The sequence below is a fragment of the Solanum stenotomum genome, chromosome 10 (genome assembly GCF_019186545.1).
Source record: "Solanum stenotomum isolate F172 chromosome 10, ASM1918654v1, whole genome shotgun sequence".
Classification (NCBI taxonomy): domain Eukaryota; kingdom Viridiplantae; phylum Streptophyta; class Magnoliopsida; order Solanales; family Solanaceae; genus Solanum; species Solanum stenotomum.
The window spans coordinates 5,712,682-5,738,983 of record NC_064291.1 but is presented as its reverse complement, the minus strand read 5'-3'; the positions used below and the strand labels follow the sequence as shown (position 1 = coordinate 5,738,983).

At 33.4% G+C, this 26,302-nt stretch overlaps 2 protein-coding genes and 1 long non-coding RNA gene across 6 annotated transcripts in view; all 3 read right to left on the bottom strand.

The window, feature by feature from the left end:
* Positions 1–4,167: 4,167 nt before the first annotated feature.
* On the bottom strand, positions 4,168–10,568 carry LOC125842187 (uncharacterized). Its single transcript, XR_007443878.1, has 3 exons — positions 10,440–10,568; positions 4,663–4,993; positions 4,168–4,552 (listed from the first exon to the last, which is right to left on the bottom strand). It is a non-coding gene; the product is annotated as an uncharacterized LOC125842187 (long non-coding RNA).
* Positions 10,569–11,172: 604 nt separating this feature from the next.
* LOC125841768 (protein DETOXIFICATION 18-like) lies at positions 11,173–13,507 on the bottom strand. Its single transcript, XM_049520937.1, has 6 exons — positions 12,729–13,507; positions 12,464–12,550; positions 12,325–12,381; positions 11,629–11,867; positions 11,418–11,536; positions 11,173–11,315 (listed from the first exon to the last, which is right to left on the bottom strand). Exons 1-6 carry the CDS (start codon positions 13,505–13,507, stop codon positions 11,181–11,183), a joined length of 1,416 nt encoding a protein of 471 aa, XP_049376894.1. The 3' UTR covers positions 11,173–11,180.
* A 691-nt stretch (positions 13,508–14,198) lies between these two features.
* Positions 14,199–26,302, bottom strand: part of LOC125842141 (serine/threonine-protein kinase BLUS1-like) — a 287,074-nt gene continuing 274,970 nt past the window's right edge. For 3 of the 4 annotated variants that reach the window (XM_049521369.1, XM_049521368.1, XM_049521367.1), the window contains exons 2-23: positions 24,030–24,229; positions 21,280–21,534; positions 21,066–21,190; positions 20,924–20,968; positions 20,608–20,689; positions 20,140–20,208; positions 19,841–20,011; positions 19,698–19,763; positions 19,110–19,178; positions 18,933–19,004; positions 18,686–18,747; positions 17,797–18,075; positions 17,165–17,295; positions 16,935–17,029; positions 16,733–16,792; positions 16,465–16,566; positions 16,242–16,293; positions 16,085–16,137; positions 14,968–15,032; positions 14,825–14,876; positions 14,475–14,586; positions 14,199–14,385 (exon numbers count right to left, since the gene is read on the bottom strand). In XM_049521369.1, coding sequence (XP_049377326.1) covers positions 14,518–14,586; positions 14,825–14,876; positions 14,968–15,032; positions 16,085–16,137; positions 16,242–16,293; positions 16,465–16,566; positions 16,733–16,792; positions 16,935–17,029; positions 17,165–17,295; positions 17,797–18,075; positions 18,686–18,747; positions 18,933–19,004; positions 19,110–19,178; positions 19,698–19,763; positions 19,841–20,011; positions 20,140–20,208; positions 20,608–20,689; positions 20,924–20,968; positions 21,066–21,190; positions 21,280–21,534; positions 24,030–24,194 — 2,139 coding nt within the window. In that variant the 5' untranslated portion in view covers positions 24,195–24,229 and the 3' untranslated portion in view covers positions 14,199–14,385; positions 14,475–14,517. Of the gene's footprint in view, positions 14,386–14,474; positions 14,587–14,824; positions 14,877–14,967; positions 15,033–16,084; positions 16,138–16,241; positions 16,294–16,464; positions 16,567–16,732; positions 16,793–16,934; positions 17,030–17,164; positions 17,296–17,796; positions 18,076–18,685; positions 18,748–18,932; positions 19,005–19,109; positions 19,179–19,697; positions 19,764–19,840; positions 20,012–20,139; positions 20,209–20,607; positions 20,690–20,923; positions 20,969–21,065; positions 21,191–21,279; positions 21,535–24,029; positions 24,272–26,302 lie in introns of those variants that run through there. The other variant, XM_049521366.1, reaches the window with a different exon arrangement.

The window sequence follows — 26,302 nt, the reverse complement described above, 5'->3', positions numbered from 1 at the left end:
ATTTGAAAAGGTACAAAAATAAAAAAAACTATTAAAAAAAAACATATGTTACAGACACCATATTATAGATATTCATTACATAATTTTTTGAATAAATGTGAAATCAAGCAGACAGCTTGTAAACTGTTGTAAATAAAGCTCAGAACAAAATAACTATAAAGAGAAGAAGATAAGATATGTAGATGAATGAGATACCTTTTCTTCTATTCAAATGTCTCTTACAACGGTAAATGATATCTCTAATTATAAGTTGAGAAATCACTTCAAAAAATTAATTTATTTGGAGGCGATAATCCTCTCATAAAATTCTCGTAACTTATAGAATTGATTGATGGTAAATTTTGAAGGTAAGACTTAAATAGTATAAGCATGCTATTTATGGTATATGGTCCAACATACAAAAAAATCTCATTTCTATTTTAAAAACATGAAAATTAATTTACAATAGGCTTAAGTCATCTGCGGCCCCTTAAAGTTGTCCGCATAATTCATTTAGACACCTCAACTAGACATAGTACCTATTGAGCACCTCTACCGGCCAAGATTTGAACCGTTTAAACATTTTTTGCCTACATGGCAAAACATTTGCGAGTCACACAAATGGGCGCGTGAATCCGTTTTCTCCCATATTTTTGCCTGCATTTAACTCCCCCAACATTAAATTCTTAACGGTAATTTCTCTCCCAACGTTCTCTTCTTCCCCTAAATCCATTTTAGAACCCTTAATTCCCAATCCTCTCTTCTTTCTCTAAGTCTGCAACCTTTCTCTTGTTTCTCTCTTCTAAATCAATTGTGTTTTATCAAATATCACAAAATTAAGTGAATATCGAGGAAAACCAGTATATGTAAATGTGGTGATTATGGCCGACTGAAAACTTCGAAGAGTCCATTGAACCCAGGTCATCGATTTTTTGGATGCAAAGCATCAAAGGTTTGTAACTATTCAAACAAAAAAAACTGTTATTGAATTATTAGAAAAATTAAAATTTTATATATTTATTATTGTTATGTGGTTTGTAGGAAAATGGTGGATGTGGGTATTTTAGATGGATTGATCCGTCGCCTGAAAATACTGATGAATCATCTAGCTTTGTGTCATGGAATAGATTCATAGAGAGTGAAAATTCGATTGATGGACTAAAGAGAAAAATGAAAGAGCTTGAAGGAGAAATAGATTTTTTGAAATTTCAATTGAATCAAAATGAAAAGAAGATGATGGCTACAAAAAAATGCTCAATTTATGGGGGTTATTTTGTCAATTTATGGCGGTTTAAGGATCCCACAAATTAAATTGTGGCGGTTTTTAAAAATGCCATAATTACTCTTGCCACAAGCATATTTGCAGCGGTTTTAGTAAACCTCCACGACGTCCCCCGCAAAATGATTTTTAAATTTGTGGAGGTTTTTCAGTATCCGTTTGTGACAGTTAAGAACCTTCACAATATGATCTCAATATTTTAAAAATTAATTTTTTTGTGGATTTAAAACTATCATGCATGAGATTATTATTATTATTTTAATAATAAATATGACATTTGATTTACATCAAGCCTTCTAAATAATAAGTAATTTTAAATTTGATTTACATCAATTCTTCAAAATAATAATAGTTTTACTAAATAACACAGTTAAAGCAAATTAAATTTCACTAAACAAATTTATATTAATAAGCTTCATAAATTCAAATGCATGTCAAATAAAAGTAATACAAACTTGTAAATAATAATTCCAACATTATAATTTTAAATCTTTTAATATCCACATCAAATAAACATAAAAAAAATCTATAACATTTGTTTGGTGATTTAAGTTGTTGTTGTCCAATCTTTTTATCCAAAGTGACATAAGCTCTCCGCACCAGGCTGAAACAATGAAAATAATATATATAATTAGATAAACATATATTGATACACATATATCTTGGTACATCTTGATAAAAAAAATTAAAATTCAATTCATTTCGAAAGCAAATCATATAAAGCTTTGATTTTACAAATAATTGTAAGATAATGGATGAAACAAATTTACTTTGATGTTCTCTCATACACACTAATAAAGTGAATAATAACAACTTTATGATTATTTCTACGTAAGTTTAAACTAGTTTTATATTTTCCAAAATCATATAATAATGCTCATTCTATTTAACATGTTGATTCAAGTATTTCTCACTTCTCTTAATCTAAAAGTTAGACTTTCCTCTTTGACCTTAGTTTTTTCTTTCATTTACCAAAAAGTAGTTATAACTTCGACAATCTATCGTATGGAATAAGAATATACATAATTTTAAAGTTATATTGATATCAATCACAATCTAATATGAAAATTTGTCCTTTAATTTGTAATAGTCAGATCCAATCAAGAATAAAATGATTACATGATTCTTAGCTAAACAAAAATAAAATTAAGATTTACCATATATCAATTAAAAATTGGGTACAGATGACTTTACGATGTAGTGAGAATTCAAACAAATCCTGAAATATGTAAAACCATTGATTCATTAAGTTTAACAACTTAAAAATATAAAATGATCAAATAATAATATGAATTTTAAAATCTAGTGTGAATCATCACACTCATGTAACAAAAAATTACCTTTGTATTCAAATAATTAATTATTTTTCACCTATTCCACTTTGCAAAGCCTACAATGAAAAAAAATAACTAGCAAAACCACATATACAAAAGATGAACCAAAAAATGATGTAAAGAAGAGTGAAAGGCAAAAAGAGAGAGGAGAGGGGAAGGTGTGTGTTTTACCCGGTAATGTGTTAAAGAAAAAAAAAAGATTTGTGTGTGGTTTACGTGGGATTTGGAAATGGGTGGTTATTTGATTAGGTTTGAAAGGTTTTAAGGGGGAATTATTGTCTTTAGCCTTTTTTTAATTTTGGAGGGAGATGTATTAAAATTTGGTTGAATTGGGTCTAAATGAAGGATAAAAGAATTTTGTGCATAAAACAAGCTTTTATTTTTAATTTTTATTGAAAAGTAAGAACTATTAATTAAAATGTTTCACCTTCAACTAGTATTATAAATAGCTTAAATAAAGTTAAAATACAAATAAAAATAAATATAAATAAATCTTACTATAGATTTAGCATCCGATTTTTGTTTATTTATATATATATATATTATTTTCCTTAGTTTTAGAAGTTATAAAATTCAAATTTTTGTGTTATGAGACAACTAAAATCACTAAATAATACCAATTAAAGTATTACGATATAAGATAAAAATGTTTAAGTGAAATTGCATATGCCAAGTACAAAAATTATTTGAAGAATATCTTAATATATAAAAGAAATAGAGGATAAAAATATCACAATCAGTTAAAATGAAGAAGGAGAAGGATGTGCGTGTGTGTGTGTGTATATATATATATATATATATATATATATATATATATATATATATATATATTGAAATTAACTTTCAACATTAAATGTTATATATTATATAATTTGAAAAAACGAAAAATAATAGTGTGTATATATATATATAATAATTTCTAAAAGTAACGAATCTAATAGATTTTTGGGGGTTGATAATCGCGATAAACAATAATAAATTGTGGCAATTTTTTAACCTCCTTAATAAAACTACCACAAAAATATTTATATTGTGGGGGAATAAAATATCACAAAATGAATTATTAGTGGGATTTCTAAAAACTCCCACAAGTTAACCGTCAAAAATTGAGCTTTTTTTGGTAGATATCAAGGAAATTAAACTCCAAAAGAATTGGGAAAATGTCAAATTTAACCAACTTGTGATTATTTTTCTTTGTCTGCTACTATAAAATGGTTCTTTAATATGGTGTAGTTCATAGTAGTTCAAGATTTTAGTACTTAATTGTTTAGTTTTGTAGTAGTTAAGAGTCTAATCTAGACCAATTAGTGTTGTACTTAATTGGTCTGTTTTGTAATAGTTAGGCCTATGTTAAGTTCATAATTTGTATCAAATTGGAAGTTTGAATATGAATTGATCAGTCTCTTTTGTAACGTGTCTCTCTTTTGTAACTTGCCCTGTGTTCTGAAAAAACATAGCAATTTTTCAGATCAATTAGTTCTACGATCGAGTAGTCTTACACAAATGCATTGGGAGGTAGTCTAGTTGTTGTTCCAAAATTGAGCTAATAACACAAATGCATGATTGAAAAATACATAACACAAATGCATTGAGAGGTAGTCTAGTTGTTGTTCAAAAATCATTGTCTTGCTAACACAAAGACACGTCCTAAAAAATGCATAGTCTTGCTAACACAAAGGCATGATTAAAAATACATTAAATGAGTGTTCAAAATAAACTAAGGAGTAGATTGTTGAAGACCTTTTCAACATAGGCCAAAATCATAACAACTTTCCAATTGAACTATTTCTTGGAGGTTCCACAAGACCCTTTGTTTTTCTTGTTTGCTTTCATTTGTTGCAACTGTGAAGTGTTGACTGCATGTTTTCCCTTCCATTTTAGGCCACGGGGTTTAAAATCAATATCTATATTGGTTGGTGAAGCACTTTTCAACTTTGTTGTCCCATGTAGAATCTTCTCACTTGATGTACAAGGTTGTAATAGAAGAAAGAAAGTGTAAGATAAGGTAAGATCATAATATGACTATCAGAATATACACCAAAACAGAGTAAAGATATTAAGTGAACATACATTAAATACTTGAGCTCCAGTTGTATGATCAGAGTAAACACCAAAACCAGTTGTAGGCCTTTTGTTTCCTCTAGTAGCAGCATCAAATGAGGCAGAACTGCCTAATAAAGATGGCAATTGACTAGAAGAATTATCTTTTTCAGTAACAATTGGGGTCCCTCTTGCATTAGCTTTTTTTTCTTCTCAATCCTCTTCTAATCCCAACTTGCACCATTTTTTAAGAGGTCTTCACACAGATGTTATGTCACCACAAATAGAGCTTGGTTGACTTGATTGTGTAATTGCAAATATGGTTGCATATGTGGTTTTGGAAGTAGAGTCCCATTCTAGACTATATAGCATAAATAAGGATATATGAATAACTTGTAGAACAAACATTAAATGCAAATGAATTTTTAAATTTAATCTTACTCCTGTTTAAGTAGTTCTTGGCACAATAGTGGTGTCACCACAAACAAAATTTTGTTGACTTAATTGTGTTCTAACCTATTGAACAGAAATAAGGAGATATGAATAAATTGTAAAATTAAAATTAAATGCAAATGAATATGTAAATCAAATCTTAATCCTGTTTGAGAATAACTTTGTTGACTTGACTTTCTCTTACTATTATGCTGAGAAGTGCTCCCACTCACATACTATCACCACAAAATAAAATATATGACTATAATATGTATAAACTTTAAGCAATTACAAATGTGAATATGAATTATTACTTACTTTTGCGCACACAACTTTGTTATGATCAGTTTTCTTGCATATGAAACATGTCATCTTTACTCCATTTTTGGAAAGTTTACCATATTTTTTTGTCTCATCCTTACTCTTTCTTCTCTTCTTGCCAGGTCTGCCTTCATTTTTCTTAGTTTTGGAGGCTCTATTGATGGATTTGTAGTTTCAGGCCACATTCTCATATTGGGAATAGGTCGGATGAAATGGTTATAAGCCTTGAGAAATGTTTTTTTCTTATACCAGTGCTCTACATGTTGATCAGGATCTTGATTCAAGTAATAATAAGCACAAATAGCATGAGGGGAAGGAATATCTCTCAACATCCACAACCTACGGTCACAATGCTTCTTATCCAAGTGAACAACAAATGAATATTCCCCTCACTAATTTCAAAAACTATTCACCCCACTCCATTGAACTTCACAGTTAAGGCGATTTCATTCACGTCAAATACACGTGGAGAGGTTATTAACACATACCACGCAATTTATGAAAAGTGACCAAAAAAAATACTTAAACGGTTCAAATCTTGTCTAGTAGAGATGCTCAATAGGTACTAGGTATAGTTGAGGTGTCTAAATGAATTATGCGGACAACTTTAAGAGGCCGCAGATGACTTAAGCCTTTACAATATAAAAACCATCAGCATGCATATATAGCTCAAACATAAACATTTCAATTTCTAATAATATAATTATGCATATGTGTATGTAGGAGTGTCCTCCATAACATGGAGCACAAACGCATTCTTCCAATCTGTTGTTTGTTTCAAAATCTCCGTCTTCTCTAAGTCTGCCAATAACTTTCCTTCAACAACCATATAAGATATGGAAAAAACATTCATATATGTATCTTGTAATTTTATTCTGTATAAATAAATTTATTCAAGTTTTAAGCCTCTTTTTCTCCTTTTTATGACCTAGGTTGAGTTTGCGAGCAACTCGGGCTTATTTAGTAAAACTTGATCGAGTGTAGGGTCATAAGAGACCTCTAGTACTAAGTCGAGTTCAAAACCTTCCTACCGGTTAAATTTGTCAAATTAGTTCATGCAAGGATAAACTTCAAATGGACATATATCTCATTAAATAATAAATTGTATGACTCATGACTAATCAAACTAAAGTTCTATGAATCTTCTTTCCAACTCCACCAATTTTGCATCACTTGGAGTTCAGAGTAAGAAGTAATGACCATTTTACTAGAGACTATCACAACAGAGTTTTCTGATAACTACAAACCTAATTTATGGGTCGTAAATTGAAGTACGACCCACACTGTGAACTCGTAGAATAAACTTCTAAAAGTCTTTTTTTATGATTCTTTCAAACCTAGTTACTGGTCGTAAAAGCATCTATGGGCCATAATTTGGGTCCATAAAGTGAAGTCTTAAAACATGTTTTTGGGCCTAATTTACACGGATCTGATTACGTGTCATAAACCCAATTACGGGCCGTAATTTGGGAGTATCAACTTCAAAAACCCAAAATTTCAGTATGACTTCCACGGATGGGATCTACGGCCCGTAGATCAAACCACAGACTGTAGATTGCCTCGTGGAAGTTTTTTTATAATTTTTTAATTAGGATTTCTTTTGTCTTTTCCCATTATTCCTAAGTCTAAGCCACGACATTACGCATATCCTAAAAGGTATTTTCATGTTGAAGACTCAGTTCCTACACTCTTAACTCCTCAAACTTAGAAACTACTGTAAGGAAGGCAAAAACTAGGATTTCAAGTCTTTCAAGGAAGTTTTTCATTCAAATCTCTATCTCTCATGTATGTAAGGTTTCAATGAGAATATTATTTCACTCTCATGCCTAAGGTATTTTTATTCTCAAGAATTTCATAAGATTGATAGAAGTAAAGATAGGATTTTTATGAAATTATGATCTTTCTTCACCACAACAGAGTTTTCAGAGGCTAACATCTATGAGCCTCATTTACGAGTCATAAATTGAAGTACGACCCACATTGTGAACTTGTAGAATAAACTTTTGAAGGTCATGTTTTGTCTGATTCTTACTAACCCAGTTACGAGTCATAAAAGCATCTATGAGCCGTAATTTGGACCCGTAAAATGAAGTCTTGAAACATGTTTTTGGGCCTGATTTACATGGATATGATTATGGGTTGTAAACTCAATTACGGGCCGTAATTTGGGCGTAAGAACTTCGAAAACTCAAAATTTCAGTCTAACTTCCACAGATGGGATCTATGGCCTGTAGATCAAACCACAGACCATAGATGGCCTCGCGAAAGGTTTTTGATAGTTTTTTAATTGGGGTTTCTTTTGTCTTTTCCCATTATTCGTAAGTCTAAGCTACGATATTTCGCATATCCTAAAAGGGATTTCCACGCTCAAGACTCAGTTCATACCCTCTTAATTCCTCAAACTCATAAACTACCATAAGAAAGACAAAAGCTAGGGTTTCAAGTCTTTCAAGTAAGTTCTTCATTCAAATCTCAATCTCTCATGTATGTAAGGTTTCAATTAGAGTATTCCTTCACTCTCATGCCTAAAATGTTTATCTTTAAGAATTTAACAAGATTGATAGAATTAAAGATAGGATTTTATGAAATTGTGATCTTTTTTTACCACAGGTGAGTTTTTAGAGTCTGATAACTACGAACCTCATTTACGGGTCATAAATTGAAGTACGGCCAACACTTTGAACTCGTCGAATAAACTTTTGATAGTTAATTTTTTGTTTGATTCTTACGAACCCAGTTATGGGTCGTAAAACCATCTATGAGCCGTAATTTGGACTCATAAAATGAAGTCTTGAAATATGTTTTTGGGCCTAATTTCTATTGATCTTATTACAGATTATAGACCCAATTACGAGCCGTAATTTGGGAACGTAGAATAAACTTCATATACTCAAAATTTCAGTTCGGCTTCAACGTATAGGATCTAGGACCCGTAGATCAAACCGCAGACTATACATGGCCTCGTAGGAGGTTTCCAACAGTTTTTAACTGGGTTTGTTTTGTCTTTTTCCACTATTCCTAAGTCTAAGCCACAACATTACGCATATCCATGAAGGGATTTTCATGCTCAAGACTCAGTTCCTACACTCTTAACTCCCTCAAACTCAAAAAGTACTGTAAGCAAGGCAGAAGCTAGGGTTTCAAGTCTTTCAAGCAAGTTCTTCGTGCATATCTCAATCTCTCTAGTATGTAAGGCTTCAATGAGGGTATCCATTCACTCTTATGCTTAAAGTATTTTGATTCTCAATAATTTCACAAGATTGATAGAATTAAAGTTAGGGTTTTATAAAATTATGATCTTTCTTTATTATTATACATTTTCATTGTTTCACCTTGGTTTAAAAACCTTATTGTAATGATTTAACATGATTTTTATGGTCATTCAAACCCTTATGACTTTTAACCATGAAATGATATGTATTTCAAACTAAATTCATATTATTCTAGATATGACTTTCAAGTTTAGTTTCACATATGATTCAAATAGATAGGGGATTTTCATACCTATGAGCATTATATTTTAAATGTTGCATATTTATTTCTAGTAATTAACTCTGAATCTTTTCAACAGATCACCTCAGCTTAAACTTCTTGATGATTCTATATGTCTTCGGCGATGAGTTGAGTGCAGCAGTGAAGAAGTTCCCATTGTTGGAGGAACTGCACCTTTGCTGCATCTCAATCACCAAAGAAGCCATTGAAACTATAGGCCGTTCTTGTCGTTCTTCAAAGTCGTTTAAGTTGTCTAACTTAAATGACTTTAACTAATGACAAGAATGGTTTATTGTTTCAATGGCTTCTTTGGGTATTGGGATGTAACAAAGGTGAAGTTCTTCTAACAATGGGAACTTCTTGATCAGTGATGCACTCAACTTCTCGCTGAAGACATTATAGGAGCATATAAGTTTAAGACGTTTGAGCTAAGGTAATCTATTGAAAAGATTAAGAGTTAATTTACTAGAAATAGACACGCAACATTTAAAATATCCGCAGGGATGTGAACATACACAAGCACCAATCATGCAAGGAAAGAAGCAGTCTCTACTGAGCAGTAATAGTTACATCGATTAAGCAAATCTACATGATCGTTTGTTGTACATAATTAAGATGCATCATATAATTTATTTTTAGTTGTAGTAGTCATTTACATCAGATATTACATCAATGATACTACAGAAACTTGAGACGATAGAGATTATGACTGGGCACCGAACCGGAATTGGACCACCAGACCAGAATGAATCGGTACAAGATTGGACCGGGATGGTTTGATCGGGTTGTTGACCAGTATTGGGATGAATCGGACTGGAATTATTGCAATGGAAACTCAGTTCCGTCCCATCCCACTATATACCGGTATAGAACCGGAACGGACCGAAATGGAACGAGATGGGATAAACGGAACGACACATATAACTATTTCAAAATTAAAAAAAATTGAGTTATTTTGAATTACGAAAATAAGAAGAAAAAAAATTTAAAGTTTTTCAGTTTATGTTATAAGTTTTCAAGATTTGAATCTTTTGAAGTTTATAAGTTATATGTTATAACTTATAACTTATAACTTGTAATTTAAATAACTTAAGTTTGTAATTTGTTAAATTTATAAATTTTAAAGTTTTTAGGTTTATATTTTAAATTTTAAAGTTTTTATGTAATGACAAAAATTAAAAAAACCAATCCAATTTCACGGACCGGACCAGATCAGATCGGAATCGAAATGAACCGGGATGAACCGGTACCGGTACACCAGTACCAAATAATGATACCATCTCGTTCCGAGTACCGATTCAATGTATTCCATTACGTCTCGATTACTACTGGACCGCAACAGTAATCGGAACGGTACCGGTACAACCCGATCCGATGCCCAGCCTTAATAGAAATACTGAAAAATGCAAATAAAGTGTGTACAACATGTTGGAGGATGCACAATCACCGTCAAGTTGTACATACACTTTATCTACATTCTTCAGTATCCCTATCATCCCAAGTTTATGTAGTATCATTGAATATAAAGCATAGCGTAATAAATCATTTGTTTGGAGACTTACAAATTTTCTCTTTTCAGAAGCGAATCGTCTGCGGCAACCATGACTCAATTACCAATCTAGGAATCCTCACATGGAGAATGGATGCCCTAGTTCACAACCTAAATATCCTCAATTAGGTATATATGCAGAGAAACTCTCTAACCCTAGCCGCTCACTGGGAGATCTAGAGTGTGTCTTCCAACACCTATAATGGTGTTTATATAGATAATATTAGGACGTAGGGTTAAATTAACTAATGGGCCAGCTCACATAGCTAGCTCCCGTATGGGTGCATTAGGCCCAAAAAATATTCTTATTTACACATACAATGCTCTGCTCCGTTATATAGCAATGTTAAATGAGTCATTTTATGAAGTTAATAGTAACATTAATGTCTCTCAATTATTGAAAAAAAGATTGCAAAGACAGATAAAAAAAGATTAATTTTTTCTATGATTTCCAACTATACAAACTTAGTAATGAATGATCAAACATAGTCTATAGTTATAAATGAGTACTTATTATTATCTCCAAAAACAAACACATACTAGAACAGCTAATATGCTTTTAAGGAAATTCAAGATTTTGATGTCATCAAGCAAAATGAGATAGTACTAATTAGTGTTGTGATCCAAATGATACCACCAAATGAGTGGTTAAACAATATCAAAGCTAATACATGTATTGTTTTCTCTCATATACTTGACGTACCAAATAAGTGATTAAACAATATCAAAGCTATACAAAAAGCCAAAGAACAGATTAAGCTGAAAATTCACTTTCTCTATTGCTATTTGTTGAGCCCTCTAATTTTTTCCATGGTCTAGTCAATAATATCAGTAGTGATAAGCCAGAAGTTTGGCAAGCTAGACCACATATCAAGCCAATCCATAAACCCTGCATCATATTTTTTTCAATAACAAAAACTTTCATCAAGTTTAAATCTTGAATTTGTCTACACGATGACACAAATAAAGCATATGACTGTACTTGAATTACCTGAGCACGTAGGCTGAACTTGAAAACAAGGAGGACTGCTATTGGGATGCCGATGAAATAGAATGCTGCCAAGTCGATGCACATAGCATAACGCTCCCACCCACATCCTCTAACCACCCCTGATCAATCGAAGGGCCCGGTTATTAAGCTAATTTTGAATGTCAAAACTAATACATATATATCTCCGGATATTATATAGTAAAAATCTGACCTGATAAATTTCCTTGAGTGAATTCGAGTACAAAGGATATTAAAAGAAGAGGTACCATGGAGGCAAATTTGTTAATTATCTCCGCGCTATCACTAAAGAGGCCAGCCCAGGCAATATGATGATTCAATAGAGCCAAACAAAGTACATATACTAAAAGAATAGTTTGCTTGAAAGCAACAGCCACAACATGTTTAGCTCCCTCAGGATTTCCAGCTGTTAACTCCTTTGCAACTCTGGTGTTGCATATATATAATGTAATGCTTACATACATGATTTATAATGTAACACTCCCTCCGTTTCAATTTGTTTGTCTTACTTTGATCGACTATACGGAGTTTAAGAAAGTAAATAAGACTTTTGAATCTTGTACTGGTCTTAAGCGAAAGATATGTATAATGTATCAAAGTAGTCTTTAATCTTATGGTTTTAAACAAGTCATATGTGATGTTTAAATTAAAGACTTAGCAAATTAGGAAAGAGAGATTTTTTTGAAACATACTAAAAGGGAAAGTAAAATGAACAAATCAAAACAGGGGGAGTAATTGTTACTCCTAGTACATTATATATGCATGTTAAGCCTGCTATCTTTTTGGTAACTTGTCATAGAGATATATCTTAAGAATATAACTATGTAAGTATTTATTCCTCCCGGACAGTGTATAAAAGTCAAACTCATATTCGTGCATGGTAGATTACCTTACACCTACACTCAGACCGGAAAATAACACGTGGGCAATGGCTTGGGTATTTACACTGAAAAGTCGCAACCAAAAAAATTGTCAGCCTTGATGAATGTGAAGATGTGATTTATGGTCTAAAGCAAAGAAGCTTTTACCTCATTGCAATTATGGAAATCGATGTTTCCGGGTTTGGCATCAAACCAGCCAATAACACAAGAATCTCAAAAGTGCAGTACTCCAAACTGCGTATATACATGTACATCATTACCAACAACAACATACCCAATGTAATCCCACAAGTAGAGTCAGGGGAGAGGGTAGAGTGTATGCAAACCTTACCATAGAACAAAATGAAGAGTAGTACACAACATACAGAAGGAAAGAATAGTAATATGACCGAGCACTACGTACGTTACTCACCAGACCATGGCAGCAGAGGGCATAGCCAATTTCAAGTTAGTAAGGATATGATGAAAATGAAATGGGTCGAATGAGAAAGCGTAATCCCATTTGATATGTTTGGAGAAAAACATGAATAGACCAAAGATGATGAGTTGAATCCAAATGGAAATAGATGTTGCTAATGATGCTCCTTTAAAACTGCCAAGACCTGTCCAATGAACCAAAGCATAGGCAATAATAGCAATATGTATAACTAAAGATGCCATTGAAAACAAAAGTATAGGGTCTAAAATTGAGTGTGCCCTAAGAAATCTCATGACATTTTGCAAAAGACCATATCCAAACAATCCAGGTATAAGAAACTTCAAAAACAGTCCTGCTTCTTTCGCAATTTCATGATCCTGATGAAATAAATGAATGAGAATTGTATCTGAATACCACCAGAGAAGAGCAATGGCGGTTGAAAAGAAGAATGATATGATACATGATGTCTGCAGCAAAGTGTACGTTGTTGTTCGGGATTGTCTACATAATGTTTCGACTGCAGCATTCAATCCAAATATGAAAGAGAAACCAGTGATTACAGCCCAGGAAGTAGCGAGATTCGAGGCAGCTAGTTGAAGATTGCCAGCAAACATGACAGAAACAATATTGATGGAATAGAAACAACTCAATATAACAATCAATAGCGATGAAATCATTGACTGATTCGTTACTTCCTCCATATCTATTAACTTATTAAAACACCCGTTTAACGTACTCAAACACCCCTCCGTTTTTTCGCTGGAGTTAGCCATTGATGAGTTATCTCTGACTTTTAATGCGTCAAATTCTAGAGATTTCATCCTGTTGGGGGTGTTACTATTACCTAATACCATTTGGGATTTTGGTTTGTCTATTTGAAATAGCGGATCGGAAAATACCTCATAATCTTTGGCTGCTGAAAAACGAATTTTAAGGTGTTAACTGTTTTTTTTATAACAAAACTGACAAAATCACCCTTAAAAGTTTATTTCAAAAAATTATAGATTTAGAAGAATCCTTGTAAAGAAAAGAGGGAGGTACATACAAACGAAGTAAAACTTGTGTTCCCATCTATGAAGACAGACAGGCGTCAGCATTAGTAGTATTTACAAAGTTACAGTTGAAATAGACAAAAGTGTGATACATAATTTTTACCCAATATAATCTTAAAAGTGCAGTACTAAGCAAAATACAAGGTCAAAAATATGGGCTTGGATACTCCCACAAACGATTTTTAAAAGGACTGGTATACATATGAACAAAATTACAGCTTAATGGTGGATTCAAATTACAAGATAAAAAAATAAATTAGGCCAGAACAAAGTAGATTTCGCCCCAGAACCCTCAGCAACTCGGCCCTCACCTTAGGGGAGGCCAACCAAAAGCGAGGAACACCGTCTGCGCATCGGAAGGACTATCATATTTTCCAGCATAAATAAAAATTAACTTCAGGGACTGAAGACATGGACTGCACAGAAGGCTTGTTTTCAGCTCGCACTCACCAAATAAATGAAGAAATTCTCTACAAACTGATGATCTTGTTTATTCATCAGTTGGAGCTGGATTATTACACATTGAGCTTCTATTTCATCGATGAATTTTTCCAGCCACACGGATAGGGATCTCTGCTCCGTGCTATATAACTTATAATCTACACAACCAAACAAATGTGTCTGAGTAGGGCTTCAACTAGGATTAAAGAATTTAAAACTCTGGCAGTAGTAAACATCAAACAGAAACCTGAATATACACATTGTTAATACTTCACGGACATCTTTCAGTATCAAGATTCAGATTCTCTCCTGTCCCAATCTTCCCCCTGACTTGACATGGAATTTAGCCGCTGTTGCAACTGGCAGCAGTAGAAAATCATGTTAAGAAATGAGAACGCATCTCTGTACTTTACTTCATATTCCCTTCAACTTTTTTTTTAAAAAAAAAAAAAATTTGTGGAGAGAAAAAACAGTTGCTGCTCCTAAGCCTGATAAAATTTAGTTTGTCGTCTCTCTTATAGTTTCTTTCAAATTTTTCAATCCATTAGAAAAGTTAGATGACCTATATGCATTAAAAAAACCAATTAGGTATTCTACCTGCATGTATTTAAGCTTTTCAGTAGTTAATTCATCCGTCAAGCTACTCATCCTGCATAATTGACGTAAGATCAGTTTAAGCAAAGGTCTGTATAAAAGAGAAGCATGACAGCAAAGCTGATCTGAGTCCACAGCTAGCTCACCTAGCTTGAAGCTCAGATATTTTGACCAGCAGCATGCGCTCCCTCTCAGAAACAGCTGCATCAACCTGCAAAATACGTGAAACTCTGAAATCTTGACGAAAATGAATGCGAAAAGCCGAAAACAGACGGTTTAATAACTGGAATGTTTAGGTCGTATCTAAGTAATAAGTATAGAGCTATACACAATGAAATACTTCAAAATTACTTGAAATGAATACTTCAAGACATTGAGATTAAAGTTCATACAAAGTTGTCAGCAGCAGTTACCTAATAAGTCAGTTACTTTTCTAGTTGCTTATGGAGTGAAGGCTAAATAAAAATCAGGTAAAAGATAAAATCAAACACCTACTGATAGAATCTATAGAGTAATAGGTCACAGAGGTATCACAACTAAGGGGGGAAAGAAATGCCCGGATAAGTTTGGATAACGGAACATCCACCTGTCAAATGATACATTATACTATGTACTGCAATGCATTGTCATTACTAATAAAAATGTCTTCTCTTCTCTGTCATTTCTAATAATGACGGTCTAACACATGAAGTTCATTTGTGAGTGGTATGAATTTCACTAAAAGAAACTTGACATATGACGAGCATACTTTTAATAAGTTGAGCCAAATTTATAATCAATAAAATGGTAAACAGATTATCCAATAATCCAAAGTTTTATCTTCCTTGTTTAACCAGCAATTTAGATATCATTGAAGGAAATCAGAGCACTATATCTGGTTGCAAACATCTAGATGGGTTTAGGATGAAAAAGAAATATTTTTAAAGGGTAAAGATAAAAAATGGGTAAAACAACTCTAATAAAATGAAAGGGGCGGGAAAGATAGTACAGGTTGCACCTGACCAAGTATCAGGCAGTTCGTTGCCTTGAATAGTATACGTCGCGAGTACCAAGGAAATTCATCCAAATAATTTAGGAGCGCATGCTCCTTGGGTATATTCATAGGAGTACAGTTTAAAAGCATGAGATAAGACAGCCATAGTTCATTATACAAGAAAACAAAGTTTTTAGCTATAGAACTAACTACTGGATAGTGCTTGGGCATATAGTTTCTACAGACTCTTCCGAAAAAGCATATTGTAAAATGCTGACATATGTACTTACACTTCCATTATTCTCTGCAACACACTGTGAAGATGACTTTCCATGTTGCGGAGCTGAGATAAACCAAGAAATTCAGAGCATTGAAGAAACCATATTACCATTAGAACACGTGTTCTCTACACAATAAGACTAGACATATCTTTAGATGGTTACTCACCATCTCCTGCCTCGGGTGGTTGCAAGCTACTCAACAGATTCACAATTAGATCCTAGTAATAGAAAACAGTAGAAATAAAAAGAGATCTCTGTTCAATAAGTAGAAATAAGGAGACTATTAAAAAAATGGACAAGGGACTTCTTATTCTTCTGCTTTTTTATTAGGAAAGGAAGGCATACTGAGGAAGTAGTCTTATATTCCTACCATAAACTTGAAACGTTACCTGTTGGATTGAAGTCTGTTGAAAAAGATTTTGTAGGTGAGGCATCAGAACTGAGGCAGGAATATTATCAAGGCCAAGCTCTTTTGGTATTCGACTGGGAGGCTGAAAATTGATGAGCAATATCCTACCATTAGATCCATTAATTTTTCTTCTTCTATTTTGTTTTAACTTGTTTAAGAAAAATGGAGTTCCGATATGGGGAAGGGAAGTTTTTTATTTTCTCATATCACTTAGCCGTGGATTTTAAAGAAAGGACCAATTCACAAACCATCAGCTTAGATTCCATTATCCAGTCTCCAACACTAGCAGTCTTCCTCAATTGTGACCCCTGGAGATCACATGGATCTTATGTCAAAGATAGTACAGGATGTAGATTGTCTTATGTTAAAATATATAAGGCAACACTACACAGCTTACATGAGAAAATTGCAGAGGAACTATTACATATTGTTTTAACAGAAATGACATACCTTTACAAGATCTACATTTTCTGATGTCACAGAAAACCTCCCTTTTATTTGAACCAAGTTGGCCGTGGACTTGTCATCTGAAGAATCTTTGAATCCTGGAGAGAAAATAATAAATATTAGCATAAAGCAAAGTCCAGCTTCAGTTGACATGTGACTGGACAAAGACTATCCCTACAGTACACAATAAAACAATTTTAGGAAAAAAAAACTTGTGTGGAATGCATTAATACCCCCAGATGAGTTAATTGGGGCTGATTTACTATTTGCTGAAGCTCGGTTTGGAAGCATTAGAGGTCCACTAAAGCTGGGTGCCCTTCGTACTTGATGAGCTTTTTCTGCTTGTTGGTTTTCAATCTTACTTCTGTTGCAGAAGCACAAGTTACATGAGGCAAAGTTCTCATTTAGATAACATGTAGCAGAAGTGCAAAAAAAGCATCTAAAATTAACAATTTATAATACTTCGCTATGCACAAACTGACAAACCAATGAGTAAACACAACAGACAACATCCTATTGAACTAATCCCTAGTCTCAAGTTAGCCTCATTAAGAAGTTACCAAAGCGCTAAACATAGACTGAGAGAATTCTTTATCTGTTGGTATTCTTTTTGTTTCTTCAAACTAAATGGAGTAATAATCTGATAAAGAAATGGGTAACTGACAAGAAAGATGGTAAAAAGACCAATTTCGAACTTATGGTTCGGAAAGCTTCAGGCACAAGGTAATTTTGATAAATTTCTTTCGGCATAACAGCTGATTACATGAACTGATAGAAACGACTCTTTGCTCCAGAATCATCAGATTCAAAATGGTGTTGGTGAAACACATGATACAGTCGATTAAACAAACAGTATAAGTAAGACCTTTCGAAGTTGGCAGATCTTTCTGATGCCGAATGACTTAGCTCAACACCTGGCATAAGTGGTCCACTCTGACTTCGACAAGTTTTTGCTGTTTGACATTTACTTTTGGCTTGCACTGCGTCTTTGTCTGAGGTAAGGGGTGGCAGCTCTGTTTTTGATGAATTCTTCTTCAGTCCACCTTCCTCCTGATGGTCCGAATCCAGTTTAATACATTCCAAGTCTTCTCCCTTCTTTCTCTGGCATTCAGCTAATGTCACTTCACCAACACTTCCTTGCTCACTGGAAACAGAAAAAAATCAATAAAAATTTATTGACATGACAATACTGATGATGATATATAAAATAATGGTAGCGTTTCTCATATGATACCCAATCTATCATATTTGATGTTGATGACAAAACCTTTTTTATATTTTCTCCTGGAGACAGACATACTTATGCTACCTTTGAGAAAATTGATTATTGTCAACAGTAGAAGATATGAACCCCTAGAACAAACTTTTAGAGAAAACACACATCATTTATGGGTTCTCACTTTATTAAGCTTAAAGAACTCGAGCTCATTAATACTTGACGTTCAAACCATGATCAGATTTCCTCACTGCTAATTAATGCTACAAAAACATCAGAAATTAACTTGGTATTTCTTCTCTGATCTGTAAATCACAAGTGACTGACTCGTAGTTCACTTTGTTAATCTTAAAAAACTCAAGCTAATTTATACTTGACGTTCAAACCATGATCAGATTTCCTCATTTCTAATTAACCCTACAAAAATTTCAGGAACTAAGGCTGACTCATAAATCTTTTTCCCTGCCTAACTGGGTAACATGGAATAGATACAAGGCTACTTTCTACAGTCGCTGAAAAGAAATAGTTTCATATATACCTGGAAATGATATCTTGTTTTAAGGATGATTTTCCAGCATTTAGAGCAGAAACTGAATTCTCCTGCAAATATACAAACATTCTCATGCCCGGAGATACTAGGACCAAAATTAGATTTTTTAAAATCCAAGGATGTATTATTATTTATTGCAGATGAATAACTTGAGAATATAGCTCAAAAGTTTTTTTTTATTACAAGATAAAAAATAATAATCTCAAAACTGCATAAAAATAGCATTGCTTAGGACCTTGTAGTTCATATAAAATTTTATACTTTCATCCTCTTCCCTAATCTCAGGTATTTCGTCATCATCTTGCACCTGCCACAGTGAAAGTGAAGTCGGCCTTTTTTGAGTTCAGGAAAAACACAAAGAACAAGTTGAAATTATCTTTATCACTTTATAGATGCATTTTCACGTACATACCATTGAAGCTTGAAACTTCAAATCCTCCAGATCAAAGTTCCAGGCACTAACACCTCGTTGGTATTCACTCTGACAAGAGCATACAAGATATTAGAACAGAACAAATATCAAAGGAGTCAACCATCCTGTTTATATTCAATTTTAGGAGCCACTGGTAGAGAAATTATAAGCTGCAATTCCTAGTAGACAGAAGCAAACCACCCCAAAAGGAAAATTTCTTTGCTAATTATGTCAAGGATCGCCCCAAGCTTAGGCAGAATATGTGTATGCAAACATTTCAGCCAAGAACATATAGCAAAAGAACAGAAATTAAGCTTCAGACAACAAATATATGCAGGGCACTGAAGAGTGCCTTTCTCAGCCTTTTTGGCTAAAATCAAGTGTAGTATAAACACAAGAAACTGAAGATGGTCTAGCTTAAAAGGCAGCAAAGTACCAAAAGAAAAGCTTCAACAGAGCTTTACAAAGAGAGCAGCATAGAAGCAGATCTCCCCTTTTTGGGATGTTGAGAACAACATGACACAACAAAATGCCATCAATCAACAATTGCCTGAAACAGTTCCACAGGAAAAATAAATTGCTTCAAACCTGTGATATTGCTTCTTGCTCGGATGAAGGCATTTTCTTCGAGGCTAGTTGTGCAGCATCTTTAAGCTGCAGTAGTTTCGTCAAGGAAAAGTTAAACGATGCTAAGCAGGAAAAAACCATAAAACAGACCTATTATGAGATACCTGGAGCATTTTTACTCGACTCCCTAGTGATGGTAAGTCGGCAAACAGTTTCTTTACAGAAAGCTCTGGAGGCTTAACTTTTTTGAAAAAAATGTGCTTCAACAATTTTTCAGCAGTTGGCCTTTTAGTTTGATCTTTCACCAAGCACATGGCAACCATTTCCTTGAAAGACTGTTAAAGAATCAAAAAGTTTTGGATTTCATACATGAAAAGAACAAAAGCATTGAACCATACTCTAGAGCAAGATCATCAAAATATATCCAGCATCTAAATCAACCAGTGCAAACTAAAAAGACTACCTTTGAGAATTTCTTATCACGGTCATAATCAAGTCCAGGAGGAGCACTGTTTATGGTCATCAGCAGAACCTATCACAGGAGAACCAAGGTCTCTAAGTTCAGTTAACACATATTCATGCATATCGCTAAATTATTTATTTGAAATTGATAACAACTTGTATTAACAGTAAAACTCAGCTATAAAAGAGGCTGAGTTGTGATCTTTACAAACAAAAGTATAAGGGGGCATCTAACAAAAAACTTGCACCTTCCACCCCAAAAAAAGCTTACACTTTTCCTATTAAATGTACCAGTTCTCCTATCTTCCCCCACATGTTTCTTTACACCAAAAATAGATGAGACTAAGACAATTCATCCTGATTTTCTGAATAGGACTGCTAGTGTGCTCAAAATAGTTCCTTTCCTTCCATATTATCCACCATATAGCTAAATTATTATTCTTGAACACTCTTGAAAATGACTATATACCTTCATTGGAGGGTACTTCGAAAATGGTGCATGACCATGAGCCAGCTCTAAGGCAGTTATTCCAAATGACCAAATGTCAGCCCTGTAGATGGATGATGAAAAAATCATGCCTCTCAAAAATTAAAACAGTCCTTCTGGTAACTATCAGAAATGCTCTGAAACCATAAATAGATAAATATTTTGGTAGACATATCCACACAAATGTTTTACTTGGTCGAACAAAATGTATATTTTAATCAAAGTTCAATATCACATCTTAACAAGGTATGCAAACGTGTGTGGTGCGCCAAGTTTATACAGTGACAAGAAAACTCACTTGAAATCATATCCAGTTCCAGGCTGCAAAACTTCTGGTGCCATCCTACAAACTCAGTTGAAACAACAATGAGAAAAACAAAAGACATTCAAAGAAACAAAGATGGACGGAGAATCAATCAGTAAGATGCTTATACACTCACCAGCACGGAGTTCCTGTAAAGGTATTCCTAGAGCGCTGCCTGTCACCACTGTCAAACATGCATGCAGAGACACCAAAGTCAGCGAGCTTTACTACCCCATTAGTGTCCAGCAATATATTCCCAGCCTGGAGTGACACCAAATGTCAGAAAACAAGCACAAATATCACCAGTTGAGGAATCAGCATCAGGAGGAAACGTTAGTTATAATAAAAACCTTAACATCTCGATGAATGTGCCCATGTGAATGGAGATATTCCAAAGCCTTGAGAGTTTCTTTCAAGATAGAACCAATAACAGCCTCCTCAAATCCATCTGGATATGATATCTTCATGAGGTGCAGACAAGAACCTTCAGCCATGAAGGGCATCACCACCCAAAGGTAGTGATCAACAACGAATGAACAAAATGCTTTTATTAAATTTGGATGGCCAATTAAACTCATTGTTTGAGCTTCCCTATGAATATCATCCTGCGAAAAAGTATAATTTGTTTTCAAAAAAACATATAGAAACAAGACTGTACACAAATAAAATTGTAATTTTACGAGATTGCTTTAACAGGACACCTTAACTACAAACCATAAGAAGTCTTCCTTTGCAGTGTTTACTAAAAAAGGCAAAATGTTGTGTTTTCCAAAATTGGTTTTTCAGTCAGTAAATGAAAAGCAAAAAGGGTGTGCAACAACAAAGAACCAAAAGTCAATGAAAAGTATAATGCCTCAGCTTATAGAAAATCTGACAATCTTCTCTTTCCTTTTGGTAGGGGGAGGGGATCAAGAATCGAGAGGCACAAATGTAGCTGTTGTTGTGTCATGGAATGCAAAAGTTTAAAATTAAATACCACATATATCAAGCAGCCTATTTCTTAAGATGATGAAAAGGAAATCTTGATATGAAAGTATACATCAAACCAGTCTCATTAGAACTTTTTATCTGCAGTTGTAAGTAGAAGTTGCAATTTGGCAAGCTTCTTTTTAACTTTAAATTAATAAACTTGTAAAAAAGGTTAGTTAGCCCAGTTGGAGTTAGTTTCCAGATTCTGTCTTTAAGATAGAGGTTTGAAAGCATTGTCCAACTAAGATAACCAACAACTCCAATATTTTTCATAAACACAGAAGTACTCTGTAACACGCACATATCCAACCTTCCCCACCCAAAACAAGAAAAGAATAAGAGAAATCATGGATCAAGTTAATGCATACATATAAACAGTGATACCACCAACAGAAATTTTGCAGGAAACTACTGTCCAAGTGTAACAAGGGCATACCCTTTTTGGCACTTTCGTGCCAAGCAATAGCTTGAAGTGTCACATGGAGGAGGTCCAACTGTAGTTCCATTATTGAGTATGGATAAGAGTCCAAATGTGAACATCGAAAGTAGCGTAGATAGAATCAAACTAGAAATATATCATAAAGAGGATCAAGTATATTTTTCTTTTCTTGAAATTGTAAGTATTACTACAAACATAATAGCACACAGATTTTGCCTGAATACATCCCAAGAAAACAAAGTAAACCCTGACTATCTATGTAAAGAACCTACAAACTGTAACATGAAAAAAAGAATCAAGTATTCATGTAATGATATTGTGAAGTTGAAACTAGAAAATGGATTTTGCAGATATTTTAACCCGATTGATACCTTAAGTTTATGAGGATACTTGGTCCAACTGATGGAAACTCCCGAATGGATCATTTAGAACTAATGCAAATGTCATCTCTTCCATGCATCCAAGATAAATAAAAATCACGAGCAGGCCCAATTTTATTTTTTTCCTCAATGGTGGTATATTTTATTACAGATAGACTCAATAAAATTTATTGGGAGGGATTCTCTTGTTTGGATTTATATTTTTATGTGTGACTAGTGCTAAAATTGGAGGACAAAATGAAGCTGGTGCAGATCTCTATGTGATCATTTTTAACCTAGTCATGTCAAAACATGGGAATTTCTGTTATTTATAATGACATTATATAGCACGGGATTCTTTATTGAAGATGTCAATTCTATAGCTAACTTCTATAATGCTTGAAAATTTCAGCCTTGAAGACAAAAGGCTAATTTCAAAGAGCTTATTGTCTAAGACATCTTTACAGAAAGAAAAAACAAATTGTATTACACAAGAGGTTTCATTGAAGATTATAGTTTTCTTTCCAAGTGCCCTCGAAGATAACATTGGAGATTAAAATTAATGTTACTCAGATAGGCATAGTAAACCTGAATCTTCCAAAGGATTTCAAGAGAAAAATAGATAACATCATTAGCAGCTCCAACCACTTCAGATATGAACTAGTTAAATAAACTATCTTTCAAAAAATGTCGTATTGCCCCAAAAGTTGTGGTTGTAGTACATTTTGTATACTATTCCCAAAGCAGATCTATGCCAGCACATGAGTTAATACGACAACTACACCCACGCAAATTTCATGATTCAACTAACAGTTTGCACTTGGAACTCTTTAGGAAATGAAGCTTGTTACTTACGCGCTTGCAAACTATAAAAATGACACACTACAAAGTTGATCCCCTTTTCTAGCAAAAGCTAAGAAGCAAACCATAATTCAATACTGAAAACTTCTAGCCCTCATTTCCCCCAAATCAAAAAAGAACAAAGCCTTCATTCAACTCAATGATCTCAATACACCAAGTTGCAACCCAATCCACTCCTAAATACTTATCCGTATCTACACAAAATCATATAGCAAAACATCAACTAAATGAAAACCAATTCAGAGGCAGATCCACCATACAGAGACTCGATTACTTTCTGAATTTTTTCTATTTTAGATGATCCGAGCTTCGACGAGTGAGATCAATTCTACCTACTGTAAAGTATTACATCCACCTCGAAGTCAAATCAAGTCACATTCAAACTCATTTCAACATACTTCAACAACATAATCACATCTAATTTTTTGTTTAATAACCTCAAAATCCACTGTTTAAAGAGATAAGAACAAACCAGATTGCTGTTACAGCGATCGAGATCCAAGCACTTGACTGCTACAACTTCATTAGAAGGTATATAGATCGTTCTATACACAGTTGCACTTGCTCCATATCCAACTTCTTCTAGAAGCTTGTAATCGCTCGGATTGACCGAGTAACTTTTCGGACCGCCGGACATCGGTAAACCAGGAAACTCTGATCGGAAAACCAGTTAAGAGTTCTCTCACTTGATGAACTGTTTTGTAAACGAAATTATTAGCTTTGGTTCGATATTATTCAGAAATAATATTTATTTCAATTTTTACGTATTATCGGTTGACAGCCATGGAAGCGGAGGAAGGCGTACGGGTTATGGGTTATTGGGTCGGATCGGACTTTTTACTGCATGTGTGCTGACGTGGAGAACCGTACGATGGGTACAGTACGAATACGGGTATGGAGTACTGGTGATGATGACGTGGCGACCCGTGCTGAGGGTACAAATACGAATACGGATCCGGGTACTTATGCTAACGTGGAGACATGCATTTTAGCGTGTGATGATTGATTATGACTCTAGATATTGTTTTGTCCAAGAAAAAATAGATAAATTTTTTTTTTTTTTTTGAGTGACACTCCACCAAAAGCTGTCAATATTTTTAAAAAAGTTTCTTGTTGATAGATATTTTTTATATAAAAAAATAAATTGTTATTCATGTCTTTTACAGAAAAAAAAAAAAGACATTAATTTACTAAATCTATCTATTTAAAGAACAAATAGAATTTATATGTTCTATAATTTCAAAAGATTTGACATAAATCTGACATAGTGATGAAATGATTAAGATTCCTTTCAAGGAATGGAAAAAAAAATATTGGGAGCATCACTACCAAAATTGGGTTTATATTATCCAATTCAAATTTAATCACTATCAAAATTGGGTTTACAGTATCCAATTCACGTTTAATCAAATTTTAATATAAATATTGAATTGAGTAAAATATCATGAAGGCTTTTCCTTTGACCAACTGAAGTCATAAAGAAGCTTACGAATAATGTCTAACAAGATGTGTCTTTTACCAAGTTCAATGTTAGCCAGATTAGTCAACATTTATCTCTTTCGATGCAACAACAAGATCTTTTTTGTAACAAGTGGTTTTCTTGGTTGGTTAATTGGTCACATTTTATTCATGAAATGGCTTGGATTGATATTAGTCTGGATACAGTAAAATCTATAGCTCGAATCGAATAGCTGGGCTAGCCCTTCCCCTGGCTTGGTTGGTTATATAAGAGAATCCCGGGAGAAAGCAAGTTAGACCTTACTTAGGGCGAAAGATTTCTTGGATGGTTCATTCCAGTCTGAAGTCAGTCAAGTCATGGAATTGACAGAAGTTCCCCTTAACCAACCCTAAGAGGGAATTCTTCTATTCATTAAGATGAAGACACATATTTTTATTACTCCCTCTGTCCGTAATTACTTGTTTATTTTAAATTGACATACATATTAAGAAAATAATTATTGACATAGTGAGTTTACCCTTTTACCCCTATTAATTATGAAGTGGGTGAATTAAAAACTTAAGATTTTTAAAAAGTTCTACTTTTTCAAAGTAATTAATTGAGGGTATAGTAGGTAAAACAAATTGTCATTTTTTTATTTGTCAAAATGGACAAGTAATTAGGGACAACTAAAAAAGAAAAAGTAGACGAGTAATTAGGAACAGAGGGAATATTATTATGGAAAAATCACACCATATACACATTTAAGAGACAATATTACGGTTCATGGTGTTCACAGTTTGGATAAAAATCGATCCAAACCGAAAAATCGAACCAAATCGATAAAATAAAACCGATTTTATTTGGGTTTGATTTGGTTTGGTTTTAGATTTTTGAAAACCGATAGTATTTGGTTTGGTTATGGTTTTATTCGAAAAAACCAATGAAATAACCGAACCAATTCGATGAATTATATACATATATTTTATTAATATAAATACTTAATATATTATTTTTATAAACAATTTTAAAGATCTTATACATATTTTCATTAAAAATTCTTTATAATTTACTTATTGAAAGCAAAAAAACCCAAGATGAAACATTTATCTTATTGATTTCATGTATAGAAGTGTCTATGACAATCTTTGTGGGACTGAAAATGTTATTGTCTCTTCCTTCTAGGCCAATATAGTGAATTTTAAAACTTTATTGATAGTAAAATTTAGTGATCGAAAGTTTAGTAATTTAAGTCATTCTAACTATTTTTCGTTTTGAATGGATTGTTGTCACTTTTTTCACATTTT